At 35.2% G+C, this 15591-nt stretch overlaps 1 protein-coding gene across 1 annotated transcript; it reads left to right on the top strand.

The window, feature by feature from the left end:
- Positions 1-10080: 10080 nt before the first annotated feature.
- On the top strand, positions 10081-11192 carry LOC136240989 (uncharacterized). The gene is made up of 2 exons (XM_066032081.1): positions 10081-10342; positions 10394-11192. Exons 1-2 carry the CDS (start codon positions 10133-10135, stop codon positions 11078-11080), a joined length of 897 nt encoding a protein of 298 aa, XP_065888153.1. The 5' UTR covers positions 10081-10132; the 3' UTR covers positions 11081-11192.
- The last annotated feature ends 4399 nt before the right edge of the window (positions 11193-15591 follow it).

The raw sequence follows: 15591 nt of genomic DNA, 5'->3' as shown, positions 1-15591 counted from the left end.
CTTCTGAAGCATCTGTTCCAGTGACATTGGTGCATCATGAAGTGCAAGACAGTCAATGCCATAAGATGCTAAATTTGTCTGTGAACATTCATATTTGCCTTTTGTGTAAGTAACCAATGTTTGAGGAGACAATGCACATATTTCCAGAGCTCAGACATACAACTGCAACACAGCAATTGTACAATGTATCATCTATGCAGTGATTGACAAAATTATTACCAAACTAAGCAGTGTTATTAAACTAAACTACATTACATTAAAATCATTACTACTTTCACTAAACACCTCAACCAATATAATATTATTTTATGATAATGTGATGAATAATATACAAGGGAATATGAACATTCCAGGCATTCTCAACTGTATTCAAGAAATATCATTGCACTAACATAATTAAAGCCAGTACTTTGTCAGTCAGCATGGCAGCTATGGATAAGTGTTAAAAGGCATGCTCCATTTCTATAATAAGTCATATACATGAGATATTTAACAATGCATTTTAATGCATAAACTGACATGTATAATATACTACAATGTAGCATAGCCAAGTCAGTCAAGAGCCACCTCAGCCCACCTGGCCTATTTAAATCATTCAAACACAATAACTTTCAGTAGAGAACCCGAGATCTTAGATAAACCTGATGTGGATGAACTCACAACTTGTCTACCATGAATGCGACAGCAGATGATTTCTCGAGCAGTATTACTACATCAGCTTCAAGGTTCAATCATCTTGTATCCTGCAATTAAATTCATGGTTGATGTGATTATTGAATAGCTGACTAGAAACTCTTATCTAGATTAATTAATACTCCATTCCCATAATGTTTACTATGTTTGATTTGGCTCTTAGTCCTCACAAAAGTCAACCTGGTAAGTATTACGTGTTTGGGCAATGCTGAACCAACTTTTGTTTCAGTGCTAATTGCCTTTTATGGTATCTGCCATGCGTAACCGGCTGAACAAAAACCCAACTAGTTTACATTTTTCTTGAGTATAATTTCTTTATTGAGTCTTTATTTCTTAATTACTTTAAGCCAGCTGCAGTGAGCTATTAAATTTTCAGCCTCACCTGTTGAATACAGTTAATCTATTATATGGAGAGTAAGAACAGCAAAACTGTCAATTGGTACGGTGACCATATATTTAATCAATAAGTCACTAGTACAACTGTCTATGGAGTTAGGAATTGGCTCTGCATTTACCATGAACTGGCAAATCCACCAAGGAATAGTTTTCAACCTAAATCTACCCATGCTTGCAAGAAGGCTATTCAAGCTTAGAAATGAGGACAAAAAGGTTACATTTTACAACACCATAATAAACACACATACCTCGATCAAGTTTGCTTGATGATACAAATATGGAAACAAGGATATTCTTACTTTCCATGAACAGACAAACACAATGGCATATCACTTATTAATTTGTGTCTTGTTTCACTGTTTACTGAAGCAACTACAATCGCAACATGCATAATTACTGTTTTTTTGCAGAATGCATTGTTCACCCATTACAAAAATGCAAACTAGTCAAGCTTTTGTATAACAGGCTAATAGAGAAAACATTTTAGGTAGTGGATATTGAACTGAAATTTAGTTAGCTAGCTACTGTATCAGACAGAAATTCATTGTCAAGCACTTCAACTAACACCACGTGTGCACCAATCCAAACCGGAACCATACACAGTACAATTTTCACCCACTAAAATACTGCAACATAAGTGACCTCACCATACATGTCTCAGTACACAAAACACTTACGTTCTGTTGTGCTAGGCCAGCTGTTGACTGTCTCATTAACAACTGTCAACCAGTCCTGCTCCATGAATACAGGAATATTTCACAAGGCTTTCCACTACCCTTCTACTTAGCATGTTCTGGAGTCTCTGATGTGTTACTGAAAACTGAGTAGCTACAAACAGCCCTATCAGTGGCCAGCCTTCTTGACTAGCAACGTTCTAACTTGTCTACTTTGTAATTCTTGACGTGACTATCCATGGTTCCACCGTTCTAAAACGGATTTCCTGATGGAGCTAGTCTGGCATAGCTGACCCGCCAGACTATGGAGGAGCCTCATGTCGAGTCACGGAGTGATTAAGTGCACGTATCACGTGCTTATTAAGTAGACTATATTCAGTAATCATCCATTCTATATTGTTTGATTTGCTGTTTGGAATTATCTGGCCCTTCTCATAGCCCATATAAGTCAATTTGGTGGGTTTCACGTGACTGTCGGTTCAATGGCCCCGGCGTTATTGAACCGACTTTCGGTTCAGTAACCACTGCCTATTTTTAAATGCATATTACTATCACAACACCTATTTTAAAACAAATTTGAGGTTCACTTTGCCATTGATGTGACTTAATTTCTGCAAGGGTAACTAACATATTAATATGTGTTAATAAGTATCCAATCTATTCATGTTAACATGTTCATTTGGAAACCCTATATCATTACCTATATTTAACCACAGTATATTAAATTCATACCAGAGCAAGAATATTGGTGTGTATCACTGCATACTTGACTTACTGTGATCACATAGCTGCACAAGTGTGCATGCCTATATGATAAACCAGAAGCCATACTATTGCTGACCACAGCATGCTATACACTGCCTATAGCTGGATATGTCAAAGCTGTATAGTACAAAATACATTCAATAGTACTGAAACAATACACTAGTGTTTTCTAACTCTGATAATATTAGCTAACTACTTAACAGCTACTGTACATGATGACTATAACTTGATATACATGTTTAGTACTGTCCGGCACTACTGTGTAATATCAAGCACTACCAGCACCTCTTCATACTATGTTAGCTATCCACTGATAAATCGATTTATAAAAAGTAAACTAACTAGTGTAAAAATAATTTTAAAAATTAAAACATGGGAATAGAAATTGCTGAAAAAAGTTAAGAAATGAGTCCTCCAACAAGCCAGCATGTTAACTGAACACAGAGATTTCTATTTGGACTCAAATAAACATTAACTCAAATAAACATTTATACAGAAGTATTCTCAGTACTTATTTGCCCCTAATTTATGGAGAAACTACTGTTTTTTTCCTTATATAGCTTCAACCATACCCATTGAGTCCAAATAGAGGTCTCTGTGTGTTTTACAGTAACATGCTGGTTTGTTGGACTCTTGTTTCTTAACTTTTTTCAGTGATCTCTATTCCCATGTTTTAATTTTTTAAATCACAGATGAAACTTACAGTGATTCTGTAGTGGGTAGTGAGCAATGTACATGAGCTATGTTTAAGTTGATTAGGAACTAGGACTAAACCTATAAAATTTATAGTTATTGAAAACCAAGATGATATATGCAGTTATTGACAATTTTCCTTGTAGATGATATCATTTTAATGATTTTGTGATCATAATATTGAAAACAGTGACGTCACACCGATTAGATACTTTTACACACAGATTGTTAGTGTTGTTTTGCCACTTCAGCTTGTTGCTCATTAGCTGTATTACACTACTAAGTAACAAGGTAACACTTGATTGAGGAAAAGAGGAAAACAGAGTAAATTAAGTTAAAGGAAAGAGCAATTGTGGTGAAGTTAATCATAATTCTTGAACTGACAATATGTCAATGGTGAGAATTTGGTTAAATTTGCCCACCAGGAGATTGAAGCATTAAAATGAATATTTTAACCACTTTAGCAGTGGATAGTATCACATTTCTGTAGATCACAAAGTATACAGTATACCATGGTGTAAATTGGACGGGTCATACTCCATAATCTGTATGTGTCATTTTACAACCTAATGTACAAAACAAGGTGTATATACTGTATACAAATTAATAATTATTGAAAGATACCTGCTTTTATTGACTCTATTATATATGTTGTCTTCAAAGTGTTACTAAACTTGCTACATTTATATAGCACTATATGGCAAGTGAAGACATCTCAGCATGGATAACATGTAGACGGTCGGTTGACTGTATGTTTGTGTGGGTACATAAAATTTGCCTGCTTTTTAAATTTCCATGACTCCTAACTTTTTAATGTTTTTGTGGTATATATGACCATGCAACATTAATTGACATTGTATAACACGAGTGATTGTTTTCAAATTCTGCACTGAAAACAATGACCTGTTGTATGATGGGGTGCATAGTTTGTGCCCACATGTTCAGACTTTATTTGTTGTATGTCCTAGCTGTTGTTATTTACGTTCAGTTAGCTTTCTATGGAGATGTGGGGTGAAAAGGGAGTTCAAAATAAATAATTGAGGAGTATTTTGTAGGAGTAGACTGGAAATAAGACTACCACATGTTTTGATATTATGTAAAAATGCATCTGGAACAACATACATACTTGAGCTCAAGGCTATTTCACTGTGCATAACAAATTAAACGTCTGGTCAATTTATCTCTAAAATGTAGGCTGCAACATGCATAGTAAATGAAATGAAAAATGATGGAATATGTGACAGTAGGCACATTAAGAGGCAAACAGTACTGCTACATATTATGCATGCTTCAACTTTAACAAATCCACATATACCATGTTTCTTTTTGTAGCAATTAAGTTTGTATTAGAGGAAGGCTTGATTAAATGATAAAGCAGTCTTGATCGTGAGCCATTGTGCAAAGCATGAGGATGCCAGCATGTTGTAGTTGTCTTGGGTTGGGAAAATTATGTATTTGTCTGTAGAACTGCAACACTAATACGTAAAGCATAACTGTAGATGATATCATTATTCAAGTTGTTGCCACATCGTATATAAACAAAAAGTGATATCATAACCCAAAAAGATTTTCAACTGAATGTGCAAGTCACCTTTAAAAGATTCTCACCTACTGGGATTTAATTTCCATTCCTGGGGTTTAACTACCATCTTCTACTTTTTAATAATGTAGGACTTCAGTGAGATAGAAGAAATTCTCAGTCTAATGTAACTAGGTTACTATATTCCATTTGGGACTTGCAAGAAGGCTAATGAATTAAAGCTTGATTACAGATAAAATCAATCACTAGACAACTTGCCACCAAAAATGTATAAACATTCACACTCCTGAGATCCAGAATTTCCTGCTCTTATAGCGTCAACATGCATATCCATGTATAATAAACAATTTAAAGAAGTATAGCTGGTTGAGGATATAGTCATTCTATTATGATCTCACAATACACTATAAATAACCACATAAGGCCACATGAACTTAATTTTTTATTTCTCATCCTCCAATACACAAAATAGCAGCGTGGGAGGGTGTACTTTTCATTAACTGGATAGCTGACTAAAATGCAATTTTCTTAAACTTTAAAAGGTGCTGAATAACTGCACTCAGCCATCAGTAGTGCAACAATCCTTGATGCTGTAAAGAAAATGGTGGTGCAGGTGAAAAACAAATTATTACTTTAAGCGGTTAGGCCTAAGGTATTCAATTTTGTTTGAGAAATACTAGAAAAGGTTTGGCAAAGTTCTAAGACATAGCTAAATAACAGTTATGCAAACACATAAATAACAGTTGTGCACTTTGCACAAGAATATATATCTTGTTCAGGCCATATCAAAAAGGTATACACTCAATCTGGGCACCAGTGAAAATCCATTTGCACATTTGAGCAAGTTAAACAAATGGCTAGGCATGAAACTTTTTACTCCATTGCCAATTGTAATTATAGGTCTGAATATAGGCAGCATAGCATTAAGAGGAAATTTTTAAATTTTTAAAATCTATTTATTAGGCTTTACAGCACAAGTGCTGAAGGTCCCTGTGTGATACCTGGTCCTACAGCCTGTTTAAAGTTGTTACATAAAGTGTGCTTGAAAAGCCGAGGTGGAGAAAAACTGACATGGTTACCAGGTATAATTTTAGCTCTATACACTCACTCTTCATGCGTCAAAAATCACGCTATGCAGTGTTATTCCATCACAAAACATGCTGTATTATTTTTAAAAAGCATAGTGGCAAGCTTGAGTTACAATTAATTAATGTGGTGTACAGTGATGAAATGGTGAGGATGATATTTCACTCTCTGTGATTGTACAGTAGATGTATTTTTCTTTGTTGTACTTACGCCTTGCAAATCAAATTTTGGAATTTTTTGGTCTTGGTGCATGGAAGGGTGTGCCAGTACAGCTAGCAAAACAGGACTGCAAGGAATGCCAACATTACATGGTTGATAATTGTGAGTCTACTTGCACATCTTTTAGTAGTAGATTTTAATACAAATGAAAGACAGTGTGTAAGGCATTAAACTGTAGATGATATCATAAGAGCTGTGTGCCCACATTGTTTATATCATATTTACCAGTATAGTATGGACAAAATGGTTGTTCTTTCTGAGTGGATCAAGCTGGCCACTTCAACCTGAGCTCGGTGACCCCCTACTGCATCCATATTGTGAAGGGTCCCACCACCACTGAACATGCTATGATAAGCAGTCAACCATCTGCTGGAGTAGTTCGTACTGGCTAAGTTCTTAATGTAGCCAGTTCAAGCATGTTGACTTCAGACAATCCTCCACCTTACTTTCTTTCCGTGGTGGCAGCAAAGAAGTCACCAGTACATTTGGTGAAAATAATGAAAGCAAAGATGACATCAGCCACTAGAAGGGGTGGCAAGCCAACCTTCAGCTTCACCTTCAGCTTCACCAAATTACATTTACTTTTTCCTTGTAACATATTGAAAGTAAACATTTGGTCTATAACATTAGCTTTCCTAATTTTTAGCAGTAAATATAATTTTAAGGAGTATATAGTTGAGGATATGGTCAGTAAACTATACAAATAACCATATAAGGTATTCATTACCAACAACTTTTTCCTTGTAACATATTGAAAGTAAACATTTGGTCTATAACATTAGCTTTCCTCATTTTTAGCAGTAAATATAATTTTAAGGAGTATATAGTTGAGGATATGGTCAGTAAACTATACGAATAACCATATAAGGTATTCACTGTCATAAGTAAGTAGCAGACTGATGGTCCAGGACTTATGGAAGATTTAGCAATAACAGCTTTGGACTCAATTGCAATCTCCCATCACTATTGTGCTTTCTAGTTTTTGATCCATCACTGAAACACCATGCAGGACTACTTCACCATAAAGCATGTTCTACTATTGCAGCAAAAACATTATTCGGTTTGTGCTATCTAATGGTAAGCATGAATTACAGTGATTTTTACTGTGAAAATGTATATTCCATTTCACTGTGTTTCTACATGCAATACTGCAGATTTCCTTGTAATATGGTGGCCAAATTTTGAGCCCTTCTATGGAGGAATGGGTGGAAAGATTTTCTAATATATGAATGCATAAGAAGGTAAAGCAATGTATGAGCTGGTCAGTTTTTTTGCATATACTTTTTAGTGCCATTAGCAATAGAACAAGGGAGTCATATAGTGGTAATTACAGTGTAAAGGATTCGGAATTCAATTTTCTTAAACTACCCTAGCTAGGTACCAACTTTAAATAAAAGGTGCTAGATGGCTGCACTCAGCCACCAGTATAGTCAAAAATCCTCAATGCGGTACGAATGATGAGAAACTAATTATTAAGTTTATGTGGCCTAAGGTATTCACTTGAACAAGTCACAGTAGTGTACTGCTGGTTGGGTACAAAAAAAGTGTAGGGAAGAATTGGCAAAGTTTAGAGACATAAACTATAACAGTTATGCATTTACAAAAAAAAATGTAGCTATATCTAGTTTTAAGTAGTTTATATTGTTCAATCCAAAAGGTATAGCTACACTCAATCTAAATTAAAAAGGTGTACCGTCACCTTACTTGTGAAAATGATTTGCACATTAATTAACAACTGGCAAGGCATGATACCTGTTACTCCATTGCCAATTGTACATAATTATAGGCAGCATAGCATTAAGAGGAAATTGGTACTATTTTAGTGTGGTTGTCATACATAGTAAGAAAATCACACTATGCAGTGTTATTGCAATATTTAACAAAAGCATAATGGTAAGCTTGTGTTGTTAAAATGGTGTACCATTTGTTTGGACAATATTTCACTCTCTGTGATTCTACAGTAGATGTATTTTCTTTGTTGTACTTACGTCTTGCAAATCAAAATTTGGGTGTGGGTACATGGAATGGTCTTGCCAGCCAGCCTGTATTTCTTCTTTTATCGTTTGGTGGACCAAATGACAAAAAAGGCTGGTTGGCGAGACTATAACACATCCCTTTAGTAATAGATTTTAATACAAATGAAAGTCAATATTGTGTAAGGCATTTTGAGCTGTAGATAATATCATCATAAGAGCTCAGCCTACATGTATGACCACATTGTTAAGAAGTGATATCATATCCTACTATATCATAATTAACAGTAGTATGGATTAAAGTGGATATTCATGATTGCTATAAATCTGAGTAGACATACAGCTCTTGTTTTTGAGTGATGTATTGTATAATGTATTTAAGAGGTTTTTACATATTTCTTTACAATGAGGATAAAAGAATTCCTCATACTTTGGTCTAGAAACAGTTTATCTAAAAACATGCATTAGATGACTCCACTATGCTACAGGAGAATAAAAGTACAGTATATATAAGGAGATTTGCAACACTGATCCACAATGTACACAAAGTTATGATGTTATATTCAACCATTGTTCATTATACTAAACCACTAAGACACAAACAAACATGTACTGTTATTAAGGAAATGTCAACAGTGGTAAACAATTATGTAGGCTATAGTTTGCTTACTCACCTGACCACCATATGCCAGTGGTGAGACTTTGACCCACCAGCAAATTTATATTTTTTTCTGAATTACTGACATGTAATGTAGGTATGATGGGGTTCATGCAGTCAGTGTGCTCATTGTATGGTTGTCTGGTACACAGCAAAACTTAATGATGCATTTAGAATACTGCATGTAGGTGAATTATATTTTCAAAGAAATTGGCTTAATCTAATAGACATCAAGTTTCTGCTACTGACTATAATATTTAGATTTTGAAGGCACATCATATTTTGATCCCTGTATTCAAAATAAATTATGATGTGTTCTCGTGTACTTCGTATAGTAGTTAGGTGATTCTCAATCTGCTAATGAAGCTAGGCGACAAGTTGAATTACAAGAAGATTATACTGAAAGACTGTATAGCAGGGAAATCTTCACATCAATTCTCTGTTTGATGTATCCTGGTAAGGAGAATATAATTCCCTCGTAAGTAAACATTTGTTTCTTTCCTCATTGAGGAGATCCATGCAGTAAATAATTTTAAGGAGTATAATATTATAGTTGAGGATATGGTCAGTAAACTATACAAATAACCATATATGGTATTTATACTGTTTGTGTTTTATGAAATGATTTCACATTAGTAAGTAGCAGGCCAAAGATTTAGTGATATATAACAGCTTTGGTCTCAGTTGCAATCTCCCATCACTACTATGCTTTCTAGTTTTTAATCTGTCACTGTAGCATTAAGAGGAAAAACCATGTAGGACTACTTTACTATAAAGCATGTTCTACTATTGCAGCAAAAACATTATTCAGTTTGTGCTAATAGTAAGCATGAGTTATATTGTGAGAATGCATATTCCATTTCACTCCTTGTGTTTCTACAGTACTGTAATTTTCCTTGCAATATGCCACCAGATTTTGAACCCTTCTATGGGGTTTAACAATAGAACAGGGGAGTCATTTAATGGATAAATTACAGTAGATATATATATCAATCACTGGATTTTAGAGAACCAGTCCGGAATAATGTTACATTTGACAACTCATATAATTATGTGACCAACATTAGACATTCAGTTAAAGTTTTCAATCAACTTTAATGATATATAGTCAGTACAACACATTTGACTTGTAAAATTCTAATCATTTTGCTTATGACATTAAGGCTGAATCCATTTATCATCATCATCATCACTATTATTATAGTACCATTCGTCATTCTTCATACTTAGGCACTGAACACAATGTTATGGAATCTCAAGTCATTACACATAGGAAGGTGTTGAGACAGACAGCAATCTTGAGGTTAGAATAGTATGGTAAGGTACAACAAAAAACAGCATCATCTTCCCACTTCCTTTATATGCTACTATAAAAGCAAGCAGCAAGTGGCAGTTCTTACAGTTGTTATTAACAGAATAACAGTTTCTCTAAGAGATGATGGTTATGTACTACCTTTCTATCATGTTGCTGGCAGCAGCAACCTGTTCAGCAGTAGATGATCAAGTACTGCTCAACTTCTACAACAGCTTGGGAATGCAGCCCCTCTTTCCTGCAAAATCCTGCAGGGAGATATACACTTACAACTACGCAAGTCATGGGAAATCAGGATTTTACTGGATCAAACCCACCACTCAAGTTATTAAGGTAAGGCACTAGTTTTGTGATATAACTTGTAACTCATGTATACACTGACAGGTGTATTGCGATATGGAGCTTACCTGTGGTGGAAAAGAAGGTGGATGGATGAGGATTGGCTACATTAACAATGGTGACCAGTGTCCTGCAGGATGGAAGCAGACAGCATCTCCGGTGAAAGCATGCAGATCTTCCGATGGCAGTGCAGGTTGCTTTTCTGCTGTCTTTAACAACAATGGCATTCCCTACCAACATGTTTGTGGGAAAGTGGTTGGATATCAAAAGGGAACTCCGGATGGGTTTAACACTTTTGTTTACAAAACTTACCCATCAAAGGCTATCGATGGTCCATATGTGGATGGAGTCTCTATTACTTATGGGTCACCCCGTAAACATCTCTGGACATATGCATGTGGATACAGTTCAGATCATAACATCAATGGTGTCAATTGTCCATGTGCCAGATACCCTGGATTAAATCCTCCTAGTTATGTGTATGACCACTATTACTGTGAATCAGGAAGCACCGGAGCAGCAGATACTCCTACAACATACACCACAGACCCTTTATGGGATGGCAAAGGATGCAGTGCAGGAAACAGCTGTTGCTCCCAAGCTGGCATGCCTTATTTCTATCGAAACATACCTGGGAAAGCAAACGACCAAATTGAAGCCAGAATTTGTCATGATCAGGTTTATCGTGATGAAGGAATTCATGTTGCTGACCTAGAGTTATATGTGCAGTAATGGTTAATAGGCCATGAACAGTAGTTGCATTCAGCTTGGACAGTAGCTATTTAGAATGTTTTGTATAGCATTTTTGTACAAATATAAACTGATAATTGTTGAGTAATTGCAATTATGTAGTGCACTTAACCGAATGAAGGGCAGTGCTATCATTACCAGAATTACATAGACTCTTGGGTATATAAACGTTGAGTTTCCTGAACTAATTTTGAAAGTATCATAATTGTGTATACAGGGATTTGTATTCACATTTCTAAGACTACAGAAATGACCGCTCTATTACAGTAGCGACTGTCCTAGTAGGGTAGGGTAAGGTAACATTTCAGTGATGATTATCGCACAATATATTATAGCTATCAATAGCTAGCTAGCTATATACTTTAGTTTCAAGTTTTCCCTTGACATCTCAAAATAAATAACGCAGTATAATTATGTACATTTCTTAGGTACAATTATGTTGGTACAATAATAATTTACAGTCAACTACTTTTAATATAATATGAAGTTAACACACAAGAAAATAATGTTATATTATGAGGTAGTAGGCAAAGTGTTAGCACATTTAACTTTCATTGATGTTAAGAAGATCATGAACAAACAAGAATGCTGTAAACATGTTCCAACAGAGGCAGCCAGAGCAGCCACTTCACTTGAATGTCTCAATGAGAAGAGTACTAAGAACAAGAAAGTATCTACTCCAGCTGTGGATACCAGCGTGAGACTAACACGAACATTGGTTGATTTTAACTTACAAAACTCTTTGCTGACCTTAAAGTATAATGTTATTCCTATAACAAATACTGTTAGGTCTAAAATAAAAAGTATAATAACTTGTACAAAAAAGATCTTCACAGATACACCATCAGTAAGAAAAATAATTGAACAATACCCACTTATGGTAGTGAAGGCAGTTCTGGTCACAGCTAAATCATATGGTATGAGTATTAATGTATATACAGTAGTCATTAAAATGATAAATGACACATATTTACACATCAACATTCCATCAAATTTAGGCCCATCTGATTTCAGTCTGTAAGAGTTATACATGAGATATGTAAAGTGAAACAAGATGGTGAATCTTGTAAACCGAGACAAAAACAGCAAAACAATTCTTATGCATAATAATATTGCTCAGATTTCATCATTGTCATTGACTCTATGTGTAAACTGGTAGCGGCTGTAGACAGGTCCTATGATGTGTGTCACAAGTGAAATAAAGCTGAACATGATGATTAACACACCAGACACAGTTTGTAATTCTTTGAAAAACAAGTGTAGGCCAATAGTGCCAATGACAAATAAAATGATAATACAATCAATGGAGACTCGTACAGCATATATAACTATGTCAGGATTATAGACATCATCTGTAGAATTATTGTAATCTGATCCATTTATAGGAAACATTAGCATAAATATGCCATTAGTAACCACTGACCAATCTCCTGTGTGATATTTAGTAAAGCACCATCAACTTTTCTCCTAATCAAAGAATCATTCACAAAACAATACTCTAGATCTGCAGCTGATCGATCATTTTCTATATCAGCTATTATTTCAGCAGTCCATCCTGGCTGGATACTTGCAAATATAAGCAGCCCAATGAAATGTGCTAAGAAATGGAGCTTCAACATTCTAAACTGCTTTATGGCTAGTAATGAGTATACAACAGCAAATATACTGCCATAAATAGCAATGTTTTCATTGTGATTTGTGTTTACTATGGGATCACATGCATGATGTGTTTGTAAGAGAAGGTATTTTTTGTGTGTGGAGATATTATGGATATATGTGTGAATTTCCTTTTTAAGGAATGAAATTAACAATGAATATTATTTAGCTGTAACATAAGTAGAATTCATTTGTTTATACCACTACACCTCAACAATGAAGCCTAATAAGTTTATGATGTCATTGTACTATTATTAACAAGGGGAATACCAGATGATATGTTGTTAGGGAATGTTTAGTATTTTGTGGAATAAACATTTGGCTATAGCTACATGCATGCTTATATTTAAGTTTCCCTTCATGAAAGGCACAACCAAATATAGATTTTACATCACCATTTACAGCTAGACAAAAAATCATTTACAACTTGCTTTTTGGCCCTTTTTTAGCCGGATGTGTGTGGTGAAGTCAGATACTAGACTAAAATAGCAACACCACAGAATAGGATAAAGTCAAATTACATATAATTATGTGAGGGGGCATAGGAAAAGGGACCAGAACTTTTGATTAAGTCAGTAAATTTCTGTAAGAAAGTATAGTAAATTACATACATTAGGAAATTATTGTATTTAAACTATTTAAATCAAGACACACGATAGTGTGTCGTGCGGCCCAAGAAGCCAGCACACCACACCATGGGTAGATTGACAGGAAGAAAGAAAACATCATTTTCACACCTTTGTATCTCAGTGATACCTTATCCGATTGGAACCAAATTTGCTGTAGAGTTGCCCGCCAGCTAGGGGAGTCCACATTCCAAATTTGAAGGAAATCGCTCTAGCCATTTCTGAGATACGAGCAGCCAGTTTCAGTTTTTTTTCTTCTTATTCTTCTTCGTGTTTCCGCACACTTGCAAAAAAAATTTTTTTTCAGTTGTGTTATCACATAAACGAACACATTAAATGGATACAAAATAAAATAAACACATTAGTCAAGCTGAACCTCTGCCAAGTGCAGTTCAGCAGAGGTATTTTAAACAAAGATTCGTGATAAAAAGTTTTCTGTGTAATATTTACATATAATTCATACTGAACAAAATTTCTTTTACCACCATACGATTCTATAGCTACAGGGTGTAGGCTTACATCAATACTTCCATGACAGCAGGTAGTTAAAAGGCACTTTTCTACACCTAAAATCTTATCTGGAACAATTATACTGGTTAGAAACAAGGGAAGAGCTGCATCTCAATCTTTTGAAATACTAACTCATAGGTACATAAAAAGATTTTCTTGAATCAAGTTTTTTTGTAAATAAAACTAGTTACAAAACAAGTATAAGGAAAAATTAACAGGGATCACAGAAATAGAAAGCCATGAATCAAGGTTAGTTGCTTATGCACCCACAGCTATACTATAATGGACGTTTAATTTCTACTCAAAGCCTGACATAGCATATCCATGACTGAAGTAGGGATTGAATGCCCACTATAGTATAGCTGCAGGTGTGCAAGGGACCTCCCTTGTTTCATTTCTATGATCCCTTGTTTGTCTATATTTTCATCATTAATTTTATGCCTGGTGAATCAGCGTATATACAGTACCAGAAAGAATGGTGCCTGCTTCATCATGAAATTAATTGCACAACTGAATGAGTGCCCCAACTATCAATCACTGAAAAGCAACGTGGCCATTTTGTTTCATTTCCAGCTATGTTCTGCCCATTATACAGCGTTACAGATGAAGAACAGTATATGAGAAATGCCAATCACCTGACTATAGAATTAACAGACAATTCTCATGATAGTCAGCAGAGGAAACCATTACCTCACCACCTACAAATCCTATGCAGCAATGCAGTAAGAAATGCATTGGAAACAAAAAGGCAAGTCCATGATGCATGTACATGTACCTGTACCTATATTGTAGCTGTGGTAGTAGATGAAAAGGCACATTTCAGGCCTATAAACAATGTTGAGCAGGAAAGATATCAAGCCCGTATAGTTAAACCCTACTTTATCTTTAAATTAATGTACTTTGCGTTGGTGAGATCAAAGCAAAAAGAATGCTCTATTTTCCGTAGCACATTCAATTGTGCTATATTTTCCATTTGCGTCACAATAAAGTACAGTTATGGAAAATAAGGAACAGTTATGCATTGATTGGAAAATAAATACGAAAACAAGATCACGTGCGTAACATTTCTAATCGCCAAAAGTAGCCGAAAAGATACTATTTGCTTGTATTACTACCACAACTGTACTACATAGACACTTACCGATTGTCTGATGGCTGAAAACTGACGCGGTTCGAATTCACGAAACGAATGCTCCAAACAAGACGACAAGAAAGCACTCTAAACCAGTTAAAGCACTGCTACGCTTGTACAATATGAAAATAAAAGCATTCGGGCATGGTCTCGAGCCTAATATAGCTCATGTCCTTGTGCTTTTATTTCCATATTGTACGTGCGGCGGTGCTTTAACTAGTATTTAATACTAGTTTGTTAACTTTTTTGATATAGTTATAAATATGCAGCTGGACTGCTTTATTAGAGTATCTTAATTCTTCTGATTGTCTTGAGTGAGTTACACATATACTAAGGAGCATGGTTTGTCATGACTAGCTTTCTACAGTAAAACTGCAGCTTTTTGCTACTAGGTCATTAAAGGACACGTGCTCTGATCGTTAAGACAGTGGCAGTGTGTTCTAACAGTTTAGGGTCCATGCAATACTGTAGTTTTATAGGACTCATAGAATTATATAAAAAGTAATGAAACAAAGGAAGTCACCTACACCTGCAGCTATACTGGAACACTTTTTATTTCTTTTTTAGCT

The sequence above is a fragment of the Dysidea avara genome, chromosome 12, assembly GCF_963678975.1.
Source record: "Dysidea avara chromosome 12, odDysAvar1.4, whole genome shotgun sequence".
NCBI lineage: Eukaryota > Metazoa > Porifera > Demospongiae > Dictyoceratida > Dysideidae > Dysidea > Dysidea avara.
The sequence above is the reverse complement of the archived record's forward strand: the minus strand, read 5'-3'. Positions and strand labels throughout refer to the sequence as shown.